Here is a 24340-nt window from a genome sequence, read left to right as displayed (position 1 = left end):
GTATCTGTCTGTCTGCATCCATTTTATGCCCATATATGGAGATCTATGCAGACACAGTGCCAGTTCCGGAAAATGCTGATGTCAGACATCAGAATCCGAACCTTTCGTGCTGGTTCCAGAAAATCGTGTATCGGGTCGGGTCGAGGCCGAGCACTGCACTATGCGTCCATTTTTTGTTGACTCATGTGGCGTACGTGATGTCAGAGCCTTTTATGAAGTGATGTCACAATGAGTCAGCGCTTGCGCTGATTTCCTCCGGGAAAAGCCTGATGTCAACAATCAGCCCGCATAAAGGAGATTCCGAACGTTTCGCACCGGTTCGGGAAAACCGTGCGTCGGGTCGGGTCGAGGCCCGGCACTGCACTCCGTGCCGCGGCGGGGAACGTGCGTGCCGAATCTGAAGCCGGTGGGACGAACGGTTCTCGAGATACGCGGATTACAGACACACACGCAGAGACTTCTCGCATTTATAGATAGATATACGGAGATATCTGTCTATATATGCCCATATACTGTATGGAGATCTCTGTATCTGCCCATATGCCCATATATGGAGTTCTCAGTCTTATGCCCATATACGGAGATATCTGTCGGGTCGAGGCAAGATGCCCATATATGGAGTTCTCAGTATACAGAGATATCTGTCGGGTCTAGGCCCCTGTATCTGCCCATATGCCCATATATGGAGATCTCTGTATCAGTCTGTGTCCCTTTTATGCCTATATACGGAGATATCTGTCTATATATGCCCATATACTGTATGGAGATCTCTGTATCTGCCCATATGCCCATATATGGAGTTCTCAGTCTTATGCCCATATACGGAGATATCTGTCGGGTCGAGGCAAGGCCCGGCACTGCAGTGATGTCACAATGAGTCAGCGCTTGCGCCCGACACTGCAGTGATGTCACAATGACCGATTTTGCGCCGATTTCCTCCGGAACAGCCTGATGTCAACAATCAGCCCCGCATAAGGAGATTCCGAACGTTTCGCGCCGGTTAGGGAAAACCGCGCGTCGGGTCGGGTCGAGGCCCTACCTGTTGTCATAGGACCCGTTTTGACCATCTGTTTGCCTGTGTCCATTTATGCCCATATATGGAGTATCTGTCTGTGCCTCCGACTGTGTTGCAGACACAGTGCCGTTTCCCCCTTTAATGCAAACCCCATTATACCTGTTGTCATAGGACCCGTTTTGACCATCTGTTTGCCTGTGTCCATTTATGCCCATATATGGAGATATCTGTATCTGTCTGTCTGCGTCCACTTTATGCCCATAATGCAAACCCCATTATACCTGTTGTCATAGGACCCGTTTTGACCATCTGTTTGCCTGTGTCCATTTATGCCCATATATGGAGTATCTGTCTGTGCCTCCGACTGTGTTGCAGACACAGTGCCGTTTCCCCCTTTAATGCAAACCCCATTATACCTGTTGTCATAGGACCCGTTTTGACCATCTGTTTGCCTGTGTCCATTTATGCCCATATATGGAGATATCTGTATCTGTCTGTCTGCGTCCACTTTATGCCCATGGAGATCTTTGACCATCTGTTTGCCTGTGTCCATTTATGTCCATATATGGAGATATATGTATCTGTCTGTCTGCATCCATTTTATGCCCATATATGGAGATCTATGCAGACACAGTGCCAGTTCCGGAAAATGCTGATGTCAGACATCAGAATCCGAACCTTTCGTGCTGGTTCCAGAAAATCGTGTATCGGGTCGGGTCGAGGCCGAGCACTGCACTATGCGTCCATTTTTTGTTGACTCATGTGGCGTACGTGATGTCAGAGCCTTTTATGAAGTGATGTCACAATGAGTCAGCGCTTGCGCTGATTTCCTCCGGGAAAAGCCTGATGTCAACAATCAGCCCGCATAAAGGAGATTCCGAACGTTTCGCACCGGTTCGGGAAAACCGTGCGTCGGGTCACTGCACTCCGTGCCGCGGCGGGGAACGTGCGTGCCGAATCTGAAGCCGGTGGGACGAACGGTTCTCGAGATACGCGGATTACAGACACACACGCAGAGACTTCTCGCATTTATAGATAGATATACGGAGATATCTGTCTATATATGCCCATATACTGTATGGAGATCTCTGTATCTGCCCATATGCCCATATATGGAGTTCTCAGTCTTATGCCCATATACGGAGATATCTGTCGGGTCGAGGCAAGATGCCCATATATGGAGTTCTCAGTATACAGAGATATCTGTCGGGTCTAGGCCCCTGTATCTGCCCATATGCCCATATATGGAGATCTCTGTATCAGTCTGTGTCCCTTTTATGCCTATATACGGAGATATCTGTCTATATATGCCCATATACTGTATGGAGATCTCTGTATCTGCCCATATGCCCATATATGGAGTTCTCAGTCTTATGCCCATATACGGAGATATCTGTCGGGTCGAGGCAAGGCCCGGCACTGCAGTGATGTCACAATGAGTCAGCGCTTGCGCCCGGCACTGCAGTGATGTCACAATGAACGATTTTGCGCCGATTTCCTCCGGAACAGCCTGATGTCAACAATCAGCCCCGCATAAGGAGATTCCGAACGTTTCGCGCCGGTTAGGGAAAACCGCGCGTCGGGTCGGGTCGAGGCCCGGCACTGCACTCCGTGCCGCGGCGGGGAGCGCGCGTGCCGAATCTGAAGCCGGTGGGACGAACGGTTCTCGAGATACGCGGATTACAAACACACACGCAGAGACTTCTCGCATTTATAGATAGATCAAAAAAAATATGTCTATATAGTAAAAAAAGGCAAAGAAGTTAAGGCATAAGGCATAAGACCTGGATCATAATAGAGCCCACAGTGTGTTTGCGTGCGTGCGTGTGTGCGCGTGTGCAGCACTGACCTTCAGCTGTGCACTGAGCGCGTGCAGCCTGGTGAGCATGCTCAGTGCCTCCTCCTCCATGCTGTCTGTGTGCAGCCTGCAGAACTCCACCTTCTTCCACTTGTCCCACTTGTTGTTCCACAGCTGCACCAGCTCCCACACCCCCTGTAGCAGGCCCAGGTCCTGACGACACAACACATTGATTCAACATTTTATTGACTTATTCTTTAAGTACAGACGGGTACACATCATTGTGTATCATTATTTTATGCTTTAACTATTAAAAAAATAGCAGATATACAAGCTCACAGCGCGGCACCGAGTGCCGCGCTGCGAGCTTGTAGATCTGCTTTTTTGAAAAATCGTGAAAATTTGAATTTTGACCCGTTTCTTTAAGTGTCTTTTGAATCCTTCTAAGATTTTTGGAAAAACCCTATGTTTCTATGTGTCAGCAATCTGGCTATAGCCATCGTCAAAGAAAAGGTCCTTTTCACTTAACTGGAGCTCAGTTAGTCTGTTCTTGAGAGACTACGACGTCAGTGGTTCTCAAACCTTTTCATGTAAAGGACCCCCAAAATGATATGTATTTGGCCACGGACCCCCCATCTCAAAATATTTAGTTCCGGGGACCACCCAGAAGCATAATTTGAGTTACAAACGTTAGCTTTAAAAATACATATATTCAAAGATTTGCACGCTTTTTCACGACTTTAAAAAAAATAGCAGATCTACAAGCTCGCAGCGCGGCACTCAGTGCTGCGCTGTGAGCTTGTATATCTGCTATTTTTCAATAGTTACTGTAAAGCATTCAATAATCCTATAAAGTCGCCTGATGGATGAGACACAAAAAACGCCCAAATGCCTAACCCTAACCTAAATCTTTTCACATTTGTAAAAGGGTCACAATGTCTGTTTCTCTATTTCTATTATTATTTGATAGTATAGTAATAATAAGTACACACACACACACACACACACACACACACACACACACACACACACACACACACACACACACACACACACACACACACACACACACACACACACACCAAGAACACACACACACACACACACACACACACACACACACACACACACACACACACACACACACACACACACACACACACACACACACACACACACAGAGTTTGTCTTATTTTAGGATGTCATTTTTAACCCGAAAGCCTGAGTTAATAATTAGTTGTGTTCCGGTGTCGCACACCACTAATAGAAGATAGTATTATTTTCAGTTGTACAGACGAATCGGCTAAACCCAACCTCTAAATGTCCAACCCTAACCACGACCCATATCTTTTCCTAACTGCCTAAACTCCCCAAAATAATTTCTAACCACAAAACAACCAATTATCTTGTGGAGACCAGGGACATTGTCCTCAGTCACAATGTCTATTTCTACTATAGTTGTGGGGGCATTTGGCCCTCACAAACATTGTAATACAAGTGTATGTGTACGCACACACCCACTCGCAGTCTCGCACGCACGCACACACACACGCGTGCACACACACAAACAAACACACAAAGGCACTTAGTAGAATACATACAATGACAAAAGAATGTAAAAAGAAAAAAAAGAGTAACTCCCCCACATTTACATGCCCAGGGACGTGCTGGCCATTGGGAAAAGCGGGACAACTCCCGAATGGCCGGTTCATTCCCGGCCGGTCCAGGCCGGCCATTAGGAAAAAAAATAAAAAGAAAATGTCGGCCTTCGTTCCAAGTAAATCGTCACTGTCGGGCAGAAACCTCGTATCTCCAAGATTCAATTGTATAATTTTTTTCGCAAAGCAAAGCCCTGCTTCATCATACAAGGCTGTTGCACAAAAGTAGTGAAAACAGCAGATCTACAAGCACACAACGCCTCGCGGTGCGAGGCGTTGTGTGCTTGTAGATCAGCTGTTTTCACTAGTTTAAATCATTTTTAAAATGATAAATACAAAACAAACGGTTTTGGACATACAAGGTTTCCACCCGACGACGAAATATAACTAAAACAATTATAATGAGGGCCTCTCCAACTCTTTTTCCCGGGCTGAATCAGGGGCCCAGCACGTCCCTGTACATGCCTCTTGCAGATTGCCTCTTGGCTGTTACAAGGCACAGCCTTCACCACACAGAGAGGCTCCCCTCCAAACCCAGGGATAATACGTTTATGTGGGTATTGTCAGACTCACACAGTGCTCGACTACACAATAAGTGGCGACTCGGCGGGGCAATTGGGCCTGATCGACAAAAGAAAGTAGCGGGGAATAGAATTGGGCTTGCAGCGCATAAGCCCTCTCCGTCTCTGCTTATATTGAGCATAGCATAATAGTGAGAGAGAGAGAGAGAGGCACGACAACAAATGCCTACAGAACATCAGTGGAGTAGAAATGAGCAACTGCAACACTGTGTCCCTGCTTTGAACCAATAGCACTGCATGCAAGAATGGAACAGATATGGAACAGAACATTGATTCTTTTTTCAAGGACCCACGGTTTGATATCGTCGCTGTCTGGGAGAAACCTTGTATTCTCTGCGTTTCAAATGTGTATGTTTTTCGGTAAATGAATGCCCTTCGCTTCATCGTGCAAGAGTGTCGCACAAAAGTATAGTGAAAATAAACAATCTACAAGCTTAGCGCCGACGTGTTGAGCTTGTGGATCGGTGGATGTGGTGATGCATTGTGAGCTTGTAGATCGGCTATTCTCGTTATTTTTAAATCTATTTAAAATAATCATAAAAAAAAGAAACGGTTTTGGACATACAAGATTTCTAGGGGTAACTGTATCGAAATATCGTTTTTAACGTAAAAAATCGAAGTATATCGAAATGAAAACAGCTAAGATCGGATTGTATCGTTTTATTTTGTATCGTATCGAATCGGCAGTGCAAAGAATCGATTGTATCGATACTACCTACTTGTGCATTGTATTTAGCATTTTTAAGAAGAAAAAATTAAAATGAAGGGTTTAATTACTTTTCCTTACCATATAGCTACACTGGTCTATCGATAAATGTGTGTAATCACTGAGTTCATGTCAAGGTGCAGGTTTGTCAATATACAATGTCCATGTATTTGGCAGATAATCACAGTATTTACTTATTTATATCCATAATAATACACGTTTCCCTTAAAAACATGCACTATCCACACCTTTCACACAGATTTAATGTCTTTGCTAAATAGTTACTATATCGATTTTAAATCATTGAATCGAATCGTATCGCCATGAATGCACCAATATCGTCCATGTATCGTATCGTCAACCATGTATCATGTATCAAATTGCTAAAATGTATCGTTACACCCCTAGGGTTTCCACCTGACACAGTGATGATGTGCAGACTCCCTTTTTTTACCTCTGGGACCCCCCATCTACACTGTAAAATCCCCCAGGGTTATTTAGGAGAGAGAGAATGAAAGAAAGGCAGCGACCGCACACATGGGCGTCACACCAAATTCTGGGCCCTGGGTACAAGGATTCACTGCGGGGCCCCCATGAATGTTGAACTACTATTGAACTATTGAAAAATAGCAGATATACAAGCTCACAGCGCGCTGCGAGCTTGTAGATCTGCTATTTTTGAAAAATCGTGAAAATGTGTGCCAAGAAACCTATGTTTCCATGTCAGTGATGCTCAAACTTTTTCATGTGAAGGACCCCCACAATTATATGTATTTAGCCACGGACCCCCATCTAAAAATATTTAGTTCCAGGGACACCCCAGAAGCAAAATTTGAGTTACAAATGTTCGCTTAAAAAAATACATATATTCAAAGATTTGCGCACATTTTCACGACTTTTCAAAAATAGCAGATCTACAAGCTCGCAGCGCGGCACTCGGTGCCGCGTTGTGAGCTTGTATATCTGCTATTTTTCAATAGATAAAGTTATTAGGGCCCCTCCACCCCAGTAACTCAGTCCCACTTTCCTACCCCTTGTGACGCCCCTGACCGCACACTCGAAACACTGCAGTGCAAAGTATCCAATTTTATTTTGCGAGCGTTCGTCGTTCTGACCTTCTCCAGGCTCGAACAAGGTCAACAGACCAAAAGCTCACAATAAAATTGGATACTTTGCACCGCCGTGTTTCGAGTGTTTTGCGGTCGCTGCCTTTCTTCCGTGCACTCTGATTTTATTCCGCTCCAGCGCCTCACATAAGTTTTTGTTAGCGGATGAGCGGTGGCTTAGTTCACAACTCTCAAATGCCTTTCACACGTGCCTTGGCTGTAATATGGACGTTTTACAGACTTTAAAACCCATTTAGGCTTAGAATTATTGAATGCTTTAACCAGTGAAAAATAGCAGATATACAAGCTCACAGCGCGGCACCGAGTGCCGCGCTGCGAGCTTGTAGATCTGCTATTTCTTTTTTTAAGTTGTGAAAATGTGTGCAAATCTTTGAATATATATGTATTTTCAAAGCGAACGTTTGTAAATCAAATTTTGCTTCTGGGGGGGTCCTAGATATTTTGAGATGGGGGTCCATGGCCAAATACAAATCATTTTGGGGGTCCTTCACATGAAAAGGTTTGAGAACCACTGACATAGTAGTCTCTCAAGAACAGACTAACTGAGCTCCAGTTAAGTGAAAAGGACCTTTTCTTTGACGATGGCTATAGCCAGATTGCTGACATAGAAACATAGGTTTTTAAAATAATCTTAGAAGGATTCAAAAGACACTTATAGAATCGGGTCAAAATTCAAATTTTCACGATTTTTCAAAAATAGCAGATCTACAAGCTCGCAGTGTGAGCTTGTATATCTGCTATTTTTCAATAGTTAAAGCATAAAATAATGATACACAAAATGTGTACCTGTTCTAAATGGGTTAAACGTTTGGGCTGCGTGTGTAAGAACGCAAATGTCCCACTCAATAGAACCTGAGATGAAATGCAGCGTTAATTTTGACAGTTTTAGTTTAGTCATAGTCTTTTGAATAAAATAAAATAATAATAGTTTTAGTCATAATTTTAGTAATCTGAAATGTGTCAGTTTTAAGTCTAGTTTTAGTGGACTAAATGTCATAAGGTTTTAGTTGACAAAATCTACAGTTGATGTTGATCTGCCTACATAAATGTATTTTGTGGGTGATGGTGTCATCATGACAATGAAAATAGCAGATTCCCTTTAAATTCACTGTACAGTCCTCAAGGCAGTTTGTTGTACATTGGGTGTGTCGAGACGTTGTGTAATCATTTTCACAGAAGGAAACTTTGTGCAGTCATGAGAAGTAGCGAGGAGTTGAATTAATGGTTTTACAGTTTGTAGAAACAAACTACTGTACCACAAGTTAAATACATTAACCACATTGGACCTACTGTTTAGCCTCCCTATATTCTGGGCATGTCATAGGCATCAATATATGCCTATGACGTGTCAATAGGCAAATATTCTGTAACAAGAAATGACACAGTCCTTTTATACCAGCTTGCGCCTTTTGGACTAGCCTTGTGGAGCAGTTTAGGCCGGCTTTACACTGCCACTGAAATCTAGCCTGAATCAGATCTGAGTCACATCAAAAGTGGAATCCGATTTTTTTAAATAGTCTAAATCCAGACAGGTCACATGCAAATCCGATTTTGAAAAACCACATCCAGAGGTGGTTTCAAATCCGATCCATATCTGATCTGAGGACATCTGACTCAGTCTGAAAGCAGCAACCACATCCACCCCATAGAGTTATATGCAAGTCACAAGCAAGTCACATCAAACTGGCCAAGCGTCACTTGCTGCGCGACCCGAGCGCGGCTGTAAACTACATCATTACAGAGCGCAAGTATTTACTATTTGATTACAACGCACTGAGCACTTGAGAAAAACAAAAGTGAAGAGAGAAAACACGTGAGCTAAACAGTTAAAACCAGAGAGAAGTAAAGAAAAGAAGAGAGGAAAAACAATATTGTAACGTGTGTTTACTATGGTCTATTATGTCGCATTTCCTGAACGTAATCAACTAGCGTCGACGTAGTGACGTAACGTCATGTCGCCTACGTCGTTACCACGGTAACCAAAGCATACATACTGACGCTGTCTGAACGCACAGATCAGATCTGTGTCACTTGCAAATGCTGTGTGAAAACTCAAAATATCGGATTTGACAACCAAATCGGATTTGGGCTGGATTTGACTGCAGTCTAAATCCGGCCTTAGTGGCCTTGTGGCTAGTGTTGAACAAACGAGAAGTAGTCTGTAAATGGAAATGGCAACAATTCCAACCTAACTGCACAGAGATGTCATTTACAGGTTGGCTAGCAATATAAAGAAGAACATCGGTGTCCGTGTCTTTTGACGCAAGTCGCGAGAAATCCACTGGGAACCTTATTCCGATATTACCCTTTATATTACAATAATAATATCTAATAATATACACATTCACACTCTTTCTCCTGCTTTTTTACTATATTTGGTAAAAATCTGGAGATTTTGGCATTCTGGATGACGTCATCGGCTGACGATCTGTAGACCAGCTTTGGGAGCTGGTAAGAATAGGCGAGCATTCATCCCAAACAGCCAGCTTGCAATGTGCCGCGTTGTGAGCTCTACACGCATTGTGAGCTTGTAGATTGGCTATTTTCACTATCTGGCATACAACAAAGTATACACAGGTGTAAGAGATTAAGGTTATCAGTAACGGTGGCAGTGGTGCTGTCAATGATGCCAAATTTGCAATCAAATGCAAGTAAAGGCCTTAGAGTAATCTGATTACTGGTAGTTGGATGTTGCTATTCATCAAGTCCCTGTAGATTGGAGGGGGTGGGGGTGAGCTGATTACTTACAGAAGGGGTCTTCAACAAGGCGTCCAGGAACCCTAGGGGGTCCTCAGAGTTACTACAGGGGGTCCTCCAAAATCTTTCTGTGATAGAAACTTTTTTTCTCCTTTTTTTTTTATATTAACCACTTGAACCGTAGCGTCCATATTCGGAGAACTTTAGCCAAAAATAGCAGATCTACAAGCTCACAACGCCTCACAGCGCGAGGCGTTGTAGGCTTGTAGATCGGCTATTTTCGGCAAAGAGGTTTGGGTTAGGGTGGAAAAAGAGTAGACTAAGTACAGAGTGAAAGGTCAAGTTTATTACGTATTGACGGTTCAAGTGGTTAAATATCTGAAAACACCCATTGACATGAATCCAAAATACACTGATGATTGTGCAGTCAAACGATGACACTATATGGAAACTATGGAAATGGTGAAGACCCCTGCCTTACGGTAATCTGATTACTGGTAGTTGGATGTTCCTATTCATCAAGTCCCAGCAGATTGGAAGGGGTGGGGGTGAGGTGATTACTTAGAGCATTAATTTGATTAGTCAGAAACCAAACTTTCTCCACCCTTGGCTTACATTAATTTCGACACCCTGCCAGTGTAGAAATAAGACCAGACTTACCCACTTAAACCCCATAATATGGTTGAGCGGAGTGCCTCAGTAGCCCCCCAGCGCTCTATGCGGGAATCGGATCCCATAGTGTTTCCACTACTGCAGAAAACAGCTGATCTACAAGCTCATAACGGGTCAAGTTGTGAGCTTGTAGATTGGCTAATTATCGGCCTGAATGTTTGCCCCCAGAATAGGGACGCCAGGCTTCAAGTGAGTAAGGATTTATTTTCTTTTTCCAATAAATACAAATTAAAAAGTGTTTTTTTTTTTTTGTAATGTTTTTCCAGTTAATCCTGATCCAGAGAGGCTTGCTGAATGGACAGTGACTGGGAGGGTCTGCATCATCCAGGAGGACACACACACACACACACACACACACACACACACACACACACACACACACACACACACACACACACACACACACACACACACACACACACACACACACACACTCTGAGAGAGTGCAGCAATGCAATAAGCTCACTGTGGTTGCAGGGGAAGCAATGCGGAGAGAGGGAGGAAGGGAAGGGAGAAAAAAAACTAAAACTAAACAGAACAAGTGGTGCTGAGTGTTTTGCCAGCTCTGTGCGGATGCATTCGAGTGCTATTCTCTCCCTCCGTGAAGCATTTTGTTGTCTTCCGACTTCTGTCTGCACCGGGGAATTAAATTGACTAAAGAGTGAGACTGGGAGCTAATGAAAAAAATATGAGGAGCTCGCAAGGACTGGGTCATAATAAAAGCTGGGCCCCGAGCAGATTAATCCAATCAACCGCATACTGTAAACTTTGGACGGCAAACAGTGACAATAGCAGATCTACAGGCTCACAACGCATCGCAAGGCCATGCATTGTGGATCTACTATTTATGGATCTGAAGTTAGCCACACCCACAGGGTTGGGTGTATGGCAAAGGGGGAGGGAGTTGATTATATGATGTCATTAACTCAGTGTTTTTTTCAGTTGGGCCTTTTGACTCAGAGGCTTTCAGCTTTCAGGAAGAAACCAAAAATACACAGGGAAAGGCACATTTGCACATTATAACCATAGCCCGTGGTCTATTAGAGTAATGTTAACTTCATACACAAATACAAAACAAAAAAAGTTTTGTATGTGTCTGTGGAGTTAGCATTACTCTAATAGACCACCGGGTGGGGTTATAATGTGCAAATGTGCCTTTCCCTGGTGTATTTTAGGTTTCTTCCTGAAAGCTGAAGCCACTGAGTCAAAAGGCCCGATCGAAAAACACAGATTTAATGAAATCATAAACTCATCCCCTCCCCTTTTACCATACACCCAACACTGTGGGTGTGGCCAACCAGGCATACTTAATGAACTGGTGGGTGTGGCCACATAAAAACATAATTTTAACACTTTCTGTACACTTTTTTTTTGTTGAAAAAACTCTTCCTCCTAGTATAATCATAATACCTGATCCTCATGTTTTATAGGGGGAAAAAATCATGGCACCCCATCTTAAAGTAAGAAGTTTGAGTACTTTTTCCATCACTGACAGTGCTCTGATGAAGGCTCATAGCCAAAACTCGTAAGCGTTCTTTGTTGGTGTGTGCCAATAAAAAAGTGGAAATGTGAGTACTTTGTCCTCTGTTGATTTGAAGTTTTGGATGTGCTACCATTTTGGATTTTTTTTATTTCCTACTTTTTAAGTGTTCGAGTGACTTACGAGTGTCAGTACCTTCTCCAGAGCGTGGATGTCCTTGGAGGGAGGAGGCTCTATATGCTGAACATGGCCAGGCCGTGCCTCAGCCTCAAGGACCCCCAAAATTACATGTATTTGGCCCGCAGACCCCCATCTCAAGATGCGTTGTTCCAGGGACCACCCAGAAGCAAATATTTGAGTTACAAATGTTTGCTTAAAAAAAAAGTTACTATCAAAACCTCCACCGGCTGTCTGTCAGTCAGTCAGTCTGTCTGTCTGTCACACATCACGTCACACTTTTGCCCTACTCATATCTCTGCCACCGTTGCCCCTATCCATGCCAAACTTTGCACACACTCTCCTTGGCTGCCAAACCACAACCTCCACCCCTCATTTTCACATGGCCCTCTTCTAGCGCCACCATAAGGCCGATTCTTGCAAAACACATTTTTGGACACTGCTCCAACAGATTTTGCCCTAAAATCCCACAAAGCGGTACACAGTATCTCAAAGTCATGTCATCAACATGGATCTGTCCCATTTCCCATTTCCCCTCCTGATTGGCTACCATTCCCTTCTAAAGTTTGTCTATGCGACTTGACGGTCGCTTATCTCCCGATTTAGGGAGTCTTACTGGCATATATTATGCTATCTTTCAATAGTTAAAGCATCACATAATTCTAGGCCTAAATTCCTACTTCTCAAGTGTGTGAGTGAGTGTCAGTACCTTCTCCAGAGCCTGGATGTCTCTGGAGGGAGGAGGCTCGATGCTGAACATGGCCAGGCCCTGCCTCAGCCTCTCGTCCTCCTCTCTGAGGCCGTCCAGCTGGCCGCGCACCGCCTCCATCTCCATCCTGGCAAAGATGCTTCTCACCGCGCTGCCAAACGGACCTGCGGGCCAACACCACCACACACACACACACACACACCGTGATGTGAGCACAGGTACACACAACACATAATGCTGCACACCAGCTGTTATGAAACATATCGTCGTTGTCGGGTGGAAACCTTGTTCGTCCAAAACCTTCCTTGTTTGTTATTATTTAAAAAAAAACGGTTTAAACTAGCGAAAATAGCAGATCTACAAGCACACAACGCCTCGCACCGCGAGGCGTTGTGTGCTTGTAGATCGGCCATTTTCACTAGTTTTGTGCGACAGTCTTGTATGATGAAGCAGGGCTTTACTTTGCGAAAAAACATTCTGCCCGACAGTGACAATATTCATTTAAATTTCAAGGACCCCCGAGTTTGACGTGCATTAGGCCTCGGACCCCCATAACTCAAGAAAGATCCCATAAGGTTCCATTTGATTCCATTTGTACACTCTCTAAGTTACAGACCTTTAAAGGTCCATTTGGTTCCTACTTATTAATAATTTAGCTGGGGACCCCCTGGAACCCCAATAAGGACCCTACTTTAAGAACCACTGTGTGTGCGCGCGCACACACACACACACACACACACACACACACACACACACACACACACACACACACACACACACACACACACACACACACACACGCGCACACACACGCACACACACACACACCTGGCGTCCTAATTTTGAACACGAGAAATGAAAGTGGAACGTTTTCATTTTCACGTCTAACTCGGGCCATAATTGGTCCAATCTATAATTAATTAAGGAATAATATATTCATGTACAGTACTAAGGCAACGCACTAAACACAGCAACACGACACCGGTGTGTGTGTGTGTGTGTGTGTGTGTGTGTGTGTGTGTGTGTGTGTGTGTGTGTGTGTGTGCAAGCGTGATAAAACGGTTGTGACATAATTAGGCATTGGAGGGCTTGTAAGAAGTGAACAGGCGGCGATGGTTATCTGTGGGAAGTTTAGTTTGGACTGAGACGAGAGAGAGAGAGAGAGAGAGAGAGAGAGAGAGAGAGAGAGAGAGAGAGAGAGAGACAGAAGTGTTTCTCCCAGCGCGTCATTAATGTTATTTCACAGCTGGACTGGTTGGGTCATGGGGGCCAAACCTCCGGCGGGGATGCAGAGAGAGAGAGAGAGAGAGAGAGAGAGAGAGAGAGAGAGAGAGAGAGAGAGAGGAGAGGGACACACACACAGAGAGAGAGCGAGTGATGGACTACAGAGGGAATAAAGAGACAGAAGGGTTCAGGGGTGTCCCACCAAATTCTGGGCCCTGGGTACAAGGATTCACTGCGGGCCCCCCCGCACAATTATTTTGTGCTTTAACTATTGAAAAATAGCAGATATACAAGCTCACAGCACGGCACCGAGTGCCGCACTGCAAGCTTGTAGATCTGTTATTTTTGAAAGAATTGTGAGAATGTGTGCAAGTCTTTGAATATTTCAAATCCTTCTAAGGTTTTTTTTTGAAAAACCTGTGTTTCTATGTCAGTGGTGCTCAAACCTTTTCATTGTGTTAGCTTAAAAAATACAAATCGAAGATTTGCACACATTTTCACGACTTTTCAAAAATAGCTAAAATATATAAACTAATGAAGGCCCCTCCACCATGGGCCCTAGTAACTCAGTCCCACTTTCCCCCCCTTGTGACACCCCTGGAAGGGGTTGAAATGTGTGTGTGTGTGTGTGTGTGTGTGTGTGGGGGGGGGGGGGGGGGGGGGGGGGGGGGGGTGTTCAGAGCGATTAGGTCTGCTGAAAGGAATGGCCGACCAGAAGGAACGAGAGAGGGAAGGGGTGAAGGGGTGAAATGAGGTGTGGAGGGAAGTCGGGATGAAGGAATAGTGGGGTGAACGCAGAAGGATGGGGGGGAGGGAGGGGGGGTCACGGGAGAGGGGAGAGGAGAGGAGAGGAGAGGAGAGGTATAGAATTATTGAGAAGTGGGAATACAACATGCAGACACATACTGTACAAGCACACATGCGTACAGCAGCACACACACACACACACACACACACACACACACACACACACACACACACACACACACACACACACACACACAGTATCTGCTTTCAATTAAGGACCCTTCACTGTACCTTATACTCATGGAGGTACTGTATATACAGTAAAAAGGAGGGAACAGATGGAAATACCCGCCCAGTCATTTCAAAACGAGCACTGCTCAACCAGCACATGCTCCCCTGGAAGTACACGCTGTCTTCCCGGGGTTGGTACCAACGACTAGAGTTTCAGGGCATATAGGAGCATGCACACTATACTGTGTCCTTTATGCGCTAATTTTGCAATACCAGAATTTGACCACTAGTTAATTTGTGCTTCCAAAAAAAATCCCCTGCGATCCTGGGGGTTTGACTGTACTGCACTGTACTATTGTACTGCACTGTTGAGCATTGTACTATTGTAGTCTGATTTCAGACTCAGCTGACGCTTGAGTCTGACATTGTGCCCTGTCTGAACGATTTACGGGGGAGGGACTTTTGTGCACGCACGCAAGTGTGCAAATGGAACCAAATGGACGTCACGGTCAAAGTTAAGGGGAGACCTTCAAATGTCAAGGTTTGAGAACCACGTGCTGTACTGTACTCCACTGAACGGCATGCAATGTACTCCACTGTACTGCACTGTACTGCAGTGGTTCTCCAACCTTTTCGGGCTGTGACCCCCAAAATGATAATATTTTAACTGGGGACCGCACTGTATTGTATTGTACAGCACTGTATGGTATTGTATTGTACTGCACTGTATTGTACTGTACTGCACTGTATTGTATTGTACTGTAATGCACTGTATGGTATTGTACTGTACTGCACTGTATTGTACTGTACTGCACTGTATTTCACTATATTGTACTGTACTGCACTGTATTTCACTGTATTGTACTGTACTGCACTGTATGGTATTGTACTGTACTGCACTGCACTGTATTGTACTGTACTGCACTGTATGGTATTGTACTGTACTGCACTGTATGGTATTGTACTGCACTGTATGGTATTGTACTGTACTGCACTGTATTGTACTGTACTGTACTGTACTGTATGGTATTGTACTGTACTGCACTGTATTGTACTGTACTGCACTGTATGGTATTGTACTGTACTGCACTGTATTGTACTGTACTGCACTGTATGGTATTGTACTGTACTGCACTGTATTGTACTGTACTGCACTGTATGGTATTGTACTGTACTGTACTGTACTGTATTGTACTGTATTGTACTGTACTGCACTGTATTGTACTTTACTGTACTGTACTGCACTGTATGGTATTGTACTGCACTGTATGGTATTGTACTGTACTGCACTGTATGGTATTGTACTGCACTGTATGGTATTGTACTGTACTGCACTGTATTGTACTGTACTGCACTGTATTGTATTGTACTGTAATGCACTGTATGGTATTGTACTGTACTGCACTGTATTGTACTGTACTGCACTGTATTTCACTATATTGTACTGTACTGCACTGTATTTCACTGTATTGTACTGTACTGCACTGTATGGTATTGTACTGCACTGCACTGTATTGTACTGTACTGCACTGTATGGTATTGTACTGTACTGCACTGTATGGTATTGTACTGCACTGTATGGTATTGTACTGTACTGCACTGTATTGTACTGTACTGTACTGTACTGTATGGTATTGTACTGTACTGCACTGTATTGTACTGTACTGCACTGTATGGTATTGTACTGTACTGCACTGTATTGTACTGTACTGCACTGTATGGTATTGTACTGTACTGCACTGTATTGTACTGTACTGCACTGTATGGTATTGTACTGTACTGTACTGTACTGTATTGTACTGTATTGTACTGTACTGCACTGTATTGTACTTTACTGTACTGTACTGCACTGTATGGTATTGTACTGCACTGTATGGTATTGTACTGTACTGCACTGTATGGTATTGTACTGCACTGTATGGTATTGTACTGTACTGCACTGTATGGTATTGTACTGCACTGTATGGTATTGTACTGTACTGCACTGTATGGTATTGTACTGCACTGTATGGTATTGTATTGTACTGCACTGTATGGTATTGTACTGTACTGCACTGTATGGTATTGTACTGTACTGCACTGTATGGTATTGTACTGTACTGCACTGTATGGTATTGTACTGTACTGCACTGTATTTCACTGTATTGTACTGTACTGCACTGTATGGTATTGTACTGTACTGTACTGCACTGTATGGTATTGTATTGTACTGTACTGCACTGTATGGTATTGTACTGCACTGTTTGGTATTATACTGTATTGTACTGTACTGCACTGTATGGTATTGTACTGTACTGCACTGTGTGGTATTATACTGTATTGTACTGTACTGCACTGTATGGTATTGTACTGTACTGCACTGTATAGTATTGTACTGTACTGCACTGTATTGTACTGTATGGTATTGTACTGTACTGTATGGTATTGTACTGTACTGCACTGTATTGTACTGTATGGTATTGTACTGCACTGTATGGTATTGTACTGTACTGCACTGTATGGTATTGTACTGTACTGCACTGTATTGTACTGCACTGCACTGTATTTCACTGTATTGTATTGTACTGCACTGCACTGCACTGCACTGTATTGTACTGTACTGCACTGTATGGTATTGTACTGCACTGCATTGTATTTCACTGTATTGTAGTGTACTGCACTGCACTTTGCTGACCTCGTTGTGGTGGTCCAGAGTGGACCAATGGACTGGAGTGGCTGCAGTCCTAATGAAGATCCAATATCTTGCGTCCGCCTATATGATTTATATATGATTGGCCAATTTGGCACTGGAAGTTGGAAGACATACTGTCAGCGAGGGGGAGGGAGGGAGGGGGAGAGAGAGAGGCAGAGGGAGAGATACAGTAGAGGCAGAGAGAGGGAGGGTAATGGACTCAGAGAGACAGAGACGAAGAATTGCCAAGAGAATGAAAAATGAAAGCAAGACAAAGAGAGACGGCGTGAGGGAGAGAGATAATGATTAGAGAGAATAGGGAGGTGAGAATTTGATGAGACTGCCTATATTAAATCATTTAGGCCTGGGATTATTGAATACTTTAGCTATTGAAAAATAGCAGATATAAGCTCACAGCGCGGCACCGAGTGCCGCGCTGTGAGCTTGTAGATCTGCTATTTTTGAAAAATCGTGTGAATGTGTGCAAATTTTTCAATATATATTTTTCAAAGCAGATTTTTGTAACTCAAATCTCTGCATCTGGGGGGTCCCTGGAACAACATATTTTGAGATGGGGGTCTGTGGCCAAATAAAATGTAATTTTGGGGGTCCTTGACATGAAAAAGTTTGATAACCACTGATTTAGTGGTAGGATTTAGAAGTCGGGTCAAAGATTGGGTCAAAGATATTCAAAGACTCGGTGCCGCGCTGTGAGCTTGTATATCTGCTATTTTTCAATAGTTAAAGCATAAAATAATGGTTAAAGTTGTTCAAATCTAACGCGACTCGGGCACGTTCCAGGTATTTGAGAGTTAAACCATCAGAGTATTCTCTGTCTGCCCCTCTCTCTCTCTCTCTCTCTCTCTCTCTCTCTGGGTAGGTGCCCTTCACAGCGACACAGGGACGAGGCTGACCCAAATGACTGGGATATTATTGGGAGTGCGCGAGAGGAGGCCCCTCCGTTGCATACTGATGAGGCTCGGCACAAAGCATGCCTTCTGGCCTCATTAACCTGCCCCGTGAACCGCCTTTTGTCACCCCCCACCCAGCGACACTACCTCCACCATCATCACCACCACCCACCAACACACACACACACACACACACACACACACGAAAAATGCCCTCGTCTCCTCTGCCTTTCTTCCGGGAGGTGCCGTGGGTTAAAATGCCCCTGAGGATAATACAGATAGGGGTTAGGGGGGTGTCGAAGTGGAAGTTTTGGAGGGAGTTTTGTGCCGCGGCGTGCCCCCCGCTGGCGTTCCAACTTTGGCACAGTGGGTAATAAAGTGAGGTGTGGGGGCGGGAGGCGGGGGGGTTAGCGGGTAGCGACGAGAAAAAGCTCAAAAAAGGTGATCAAAGTTCCACGAAAAGTTTTGCTACGTGCGCTGGAGGAAGAAGTGGGATCCGCCGCGGCGAGGATGAAGTCGTCTGACGGCAGACAGAGTTGTCAACTCGTTACACTCCATTTCCATCTTCAGTCTGACACGCCGTAGCCTCCAGTCTAACCCGTCTCTGTGAGGGAGGGGGATTAATTTTCCCCTAACCAATCACTAGAGACCGCTCAAATCTGAAGTCATATTAAGTTGACGCTGATGCATAGGCACGCAAAAAAGGAAAGAACGAATGCCTTCAAAGCCGGGAGCTGCTTCGGAATCAATTTAGAAGCATCTAATAGATGTTAGGCAGCGTCTATCTTGTCTATTAGAGGGGCTTATACTGTGTAGATTATACCGTAGATCTTCTATTTGTGCTGCGAGTGCAGTTAAGTTAGTGCCATGATTTTTTCCCCCCCTAAAACATGATGATCAGGTATTATGATTATACTAGGAGGAAGATTGTTTCCATTAAAGTGTACAGAAAGTGTTAAAATTAGGTTTTAATGTGGCCACACCCACCAGTTCATTAAGTAAGCCTGGTTGTCATGTGGCTGATGGCCCAGCTGAGGTTAGCCACACCCACAGTGTTGGGTAAATTGTAAAAGAGGAGGGGATGAGTTCATGATCTGTGTCTTTCAGCTTTCAGGAAGTAACCAAAAATACACAGGAAAGACACATCAGCACATTATAACCACGCCTGGGGGTCTATTAGAGTAGAGTAGTCAACTCCATAGACACATACAAAACAGAAACAGTACAAAACTATGGCACCACCTCTAAATCAGGCGTTACTCCTCCTCCTTTGGTTCCAGCTTGGCAATTGCTTGAAAATGCAATTCCTATACTCCGGCCTCAGCACAAAAAGTTTTATCCCGTCTACAACTAGTTCAAAACTCTGCCGCAAGATTGTTAACAAATACTAAGAAGCTTGACCCTATCACTCCTATATTGGCTGCTCTCCACTGGTTACCTGTGATCTTCAGGAGCGATTTTAAGATTTTACTTTTAAAGCCCTGCATGGACAGGCTCCCTAGTACATTACGGAGATGCTGGAGCCCTACAAGCCAAGGCGCAGCCTTAGATCCTCAGACACGGCTCTCTTGGATGTTCCTACAACCCGCCTCACTACTCTGGGTGATCAGGCTTCTCCGGCATGGGGCACCTTGGCTTTGGAATGCCCTTCCTCACGAACTGAGACTAGCACAATCAGTACTCTCCTTCAAAACTCTTCTGAAAACACACCTTTGTGGTACTTGTTTCGCTTAGGACTATTTAATAGACACCTCTACTGCTATAAATGTTGTATTCAGTTGATAATGTGTTGTGGTTTTTGAGCGGTGGTAAACCCATAGAGTGGCTGTGCGTGTGTCTGTAGCCACTTTTCCTCAGCGTTTTGCCATAGCAATGTGTTTTTCCTCAGCGTTTTGCCATAGCAATGTGTGTGTGTAGCCTGTATTACATCACCAATTACATCCTAGTCTGTAGCCACTTTTTCCTCAGCGTTTTGCCATAGCAATGTGTGTGTGTGTGTGTGTGTAGCCTGTATTACATCACCAATTACATCCTAGACCTATATCCTAGTCTGAAGACGTTATGCAAGCACAACCACCGCTCACTTCACATTGGGTGTGATTTTTATGGCTCTGATTGGCTAATCATTATTTGGATAATTGCTTTTCGACCAAGAAAAGGCAGTTTGAGGTCTTGATGCCTAAACCTCACCTCACCATTTCTTACCTAGGTTCTATTCAGAATTGTAAGCAGTGAAATCCGGACAAGAGCCCATACTCCCAAGGAGGAGGAGAAGTAGAGCGTGAGGCAAGGGTCTTCAACAGGGGGTCCGGGACCCCTAAGGGGTCCTCAGAGTTACTACCTCCAAATCTTTGTGTGATAGAAACTTATTTGTTCCCCATTTTTTATATTAACCACTTGAACCCTAGCATCCATATTCTGAGAACTTTAGCCCAAAATAGCCGATCTAAAAGCTCACAACACCTCACCCTGCGAGTCGTTGTGAGCTTGTAGATCGCCAATTTTTTGACAAAGAGCTTTGGAGGGGGAAAGAGCAGACTAAGTACAGTGACAAGTCAAGTTTATTAACCCATTTAGTGCTCCAGACATGAACGGGTTAAATGTGCAGCGCGCCGTTCGCCTGCTCCGTCCGTGGCTAGTCTCTTATTTTGAAGGCCAGAAGTCGATTGCGCAAACATTTCCTGTTTGACGTCATGACGTCATTCACCGGAAGTGATCATCGTCCCATGCGGTTGCAGTAATGGCGGATCGTTACCTTTCAGCTTGTGTTATTATAGCGAGAATCCAATGCCATCCTTGGCTTCAAAAGTGTTTTTTGGAGAAAATGGACATTAAAGATGAGATAGACCGTCGGCTACCATGTTAAGGAATCACTATTATGTGCACGTGGATCCGCGATGATGATGAATCGGCAAGTCCAATCGTGCCAGCACTTTCCAACGGACCGTACGGTAAGCTTGCCAGCTTTACTGTATATACAGTATATATCGCGAGTATACTTGAGATCGGCACTCCGAGTACTCGAGTATTTTTCACGAGTATTCTCGGGATCGGCTACAAATGGGTTAAGTATTGACGGTTCAAGTGGTTAAATATCTGAAAACCCACATTAACATGAATCAAAAATATACTGATAATCGTGCTGTCAAACAATGAAACTATTATGGAATATTTGGACAGGTTGTGGAGGTCCTTGCTTCATCTCTCTCTCAACTAAGGGGTCCTTGGCCTGAAAACGTTGAAGACCCCTGGCGTAAGGGTTGAGACGAGAGCTAAAACCCCTGTTCGAGGGGTTTATTCCCTGTTGTTTCTTTACTTTTGTTAGGCGACGCGGTACGTGTGAGTGTTTGTGTGTGTGTGTGCGTGCATGCTTGCGTGTTACACTCAACACAACGTTACCAAGCATGCGGATGCGCGTGACAGCGGCAGTGCTGGGGATTTCAATTTCACCTTTAATGGAATCGCCAAATAGGCAATAAAACAAAAAAAGCCAAGAGAGCAGGAGGAAGTAAAAACATGCGCGTACGCGCACGCGCACGCACACACACACACACACACACACACACACACACACACACACACACACACACACACACACACACACACACACACACACGACCACACCATGGAGAGCACGGCTGGAAATGAACCAAACCTGCTGGAAGCAACACGGAGACGGGCCACTGAAATATAGGGCTGGGGGAATGTGGACAAAACTACATTTTATTTTTGACCACATGAGTCAATATTGATATTGAATATCACTATATCCATAAACTACATTATTAATATTATCTTCTGTTGATAATAATAAAAACTAGCCTACAGCCCCCTGCGGGGGCCTGGCCCCTTTGTGTGTGTGCCTGTTAGTCCCCCTTGGTGTGAAGCAGACAGACTGTGATGTTGCTCTCTCTGGAAGTGCCCCCGGACTGGGAGTGTGCTGCTTGGTGACGCCCATTTGTGATGTAAATCGCATCACAGGACAGCCGCCTACAGGCCAAAATTTGGGAAAATATTTTAAACATTTGGGGATTATGAGAAGTAGAGACACATCTGAAGGTGATAAAGTTGATGTTGGGCAAGGTACATGCGTTATTGATTTTTGTATTATGTTTTTTAGACAATTGAACAACTGCTGAACGTGGAGTTACAGATGGACAAACGGACAAACATACACACTATTTTTTGGGGCGATTCTAATTAAGGTTGTGGGATAGCACATCCATCTACTACTAGCTACAACATCTACTTTGTGTCAAAATGTGAGGCCTAATAGATTGGCTATTTTTGTTCATTAAAAAGAGAAATTTGACGTCCACCAACCCCCCCAAAGACTTGTGACACCTCACAATAATACCATACCAGACAATCTAGTCTCAAACAGTATCACCAGTAAGACTCCCTAATCGGGAGATAAGCACCCGTCACGTCGCATACACAAACTTTAGAAGGCAATCATAGCCAATCAGGAGGGAATAATGGGAAATGGGACAGCCGGTGGAGCTTTTCATAGTAACTTGCGACCTGACGGTTGCAACAACATGGATGTAGTATCCATAGAGCATACATGGGCAACTGGCGGCCACATGCGGCCCCCACCTTCACTTAATGCGGCCCGCAGGTTAATACTGGAATACCAAACATGACCTGCTTTAATTCCGTCAGTCTATGTTAGAGTAGCTTAATGACTAGTATAGTAGTATTAAAATGTATATGTAGTTTTTTATGTCAAATGTTTTTGTATTTAAGTTCATAAAGTTAACATATATAGTATATAATTAAATGCATTTGAAATTAAATCAAAATGTTACATTTCAGGATTCCAATTAAAATATAACAAAACAAAAATCAGGATTCCAATTCAAAAGATGAAAAAATAGCTGATCTACAAGCTCAAAACGCATCGCAGCGCGATGCGTTTTGAGCTTGTAGATCTGCTATTTTTTGTTTCTTTTGTATGAGATACTAGAATGACAAAGTAGTTTGTAGCAATATGCAATGTGGCCCTCTGGAGTGAAGGTGGAAATATAGTGGCCCTCGCCATCATCAAAGTTGCCCACCCCTGCCATAGAGTATATTTACCCAGTCATAACAGAAATTAAACGTAAAAGGTGTAGTTCACCCCCCAAAAAATGACTTGTTTTCTGCCTTGAATTTGTTTGATTTTGTCTTATTCCTATAAAGCAATAATTTGATGACCGGCAGAGACTCAAACAGTCTCCTACTGAGTCTCCTGCTGATCGATGACCAGGTCATCAAATTGTTGGCTCAGGAACACAACAACATAAACAAACAAAAAACATCTGCAAGAATACAAGGCTTCGTGGTGTGAGCAAATGATAGAAATCCATAGAAAAGTGTTTTGGGTGAAAAGAGAGAGAGAGAGAGAGAGAGAGAGAGAGAGAGAGAGAGAGAGAGTAGATAGTAGGGATGGGACGATAAGCGCCATTATCACTTATCGTGATAAAAAACACTTGCGATAATCGTATCGTGGATTCGTCCTCTGTCATGCACTGGGATCAATTCACCTTTTATTTGCCGAGCTGCATATCCGGTACCACTTAAACCCTCTATATTGGTAAAAGGTACTTATAATATACGTACTTGATACAGTCTTTTTTTTCTCACTCTCTATCAAATGTCTTTGCCAAAAAATAGCAGATCTACAAGCTCACAAAGCATCGCAGTTGTGAGCTTGTAGATTGTTTTGGCAAATGTTCCACGTCAGGATAATGGATTTTTTATTATTGCGATAATATCGTAAATCACGATTTCTTTTGTCACAATCATCGTGATATGAAATGTTCATATGGTCCCATCCCTAGTGGATAGACAGGGTGATATGGGGGAGCCTGTGGTGGCGTCAGGGCCGTCAGGCGTCAGTGAGGAACAACACAGTGAGTGGTGGCAGTCAGCAGTCATCAGGACCGGGGGAC

The 24340-nt window shown here is 44.0% G+C and overlaps 1 protein-coding gene across 1 annotated transcript in view; it reads right to left on the bottom strand.

Moving 5' to 3' along the window:
• The window catches only part of dnah2 (dynein, axonemal, heavy chain 2), a gene marked incomplete at both ends in the record, with an annotated part of 552347 nt that overhangs the window by 337776 nt on the left and 190231 nt on the right, over positions 1-24340 (bottom strand). The window contains 2 exon segments of the mRNA XM_080741500.1: positions 2865-3026; positions 12621-12784. Coding sequence (XP_080597626.1) covers positions 2865-3026; positions 12621-12784 — 326 coding nt within the window.

Source organism: Nannobrachium achirus, assembly GCF_963921795.1.
Source record: "Nannobrachium achirus genome assembly, chromosome: 14".
NCBI classification, from domain to species: Eukaryota; Metazoa; Chordata; class Actinopteri; order Myctophiformes; family Myctophidae; genus Nannobrachium; species Nannobrachium achirus.
This window is presented reverse-complemented; position numbering and strand designations above follow the sequence as displayed.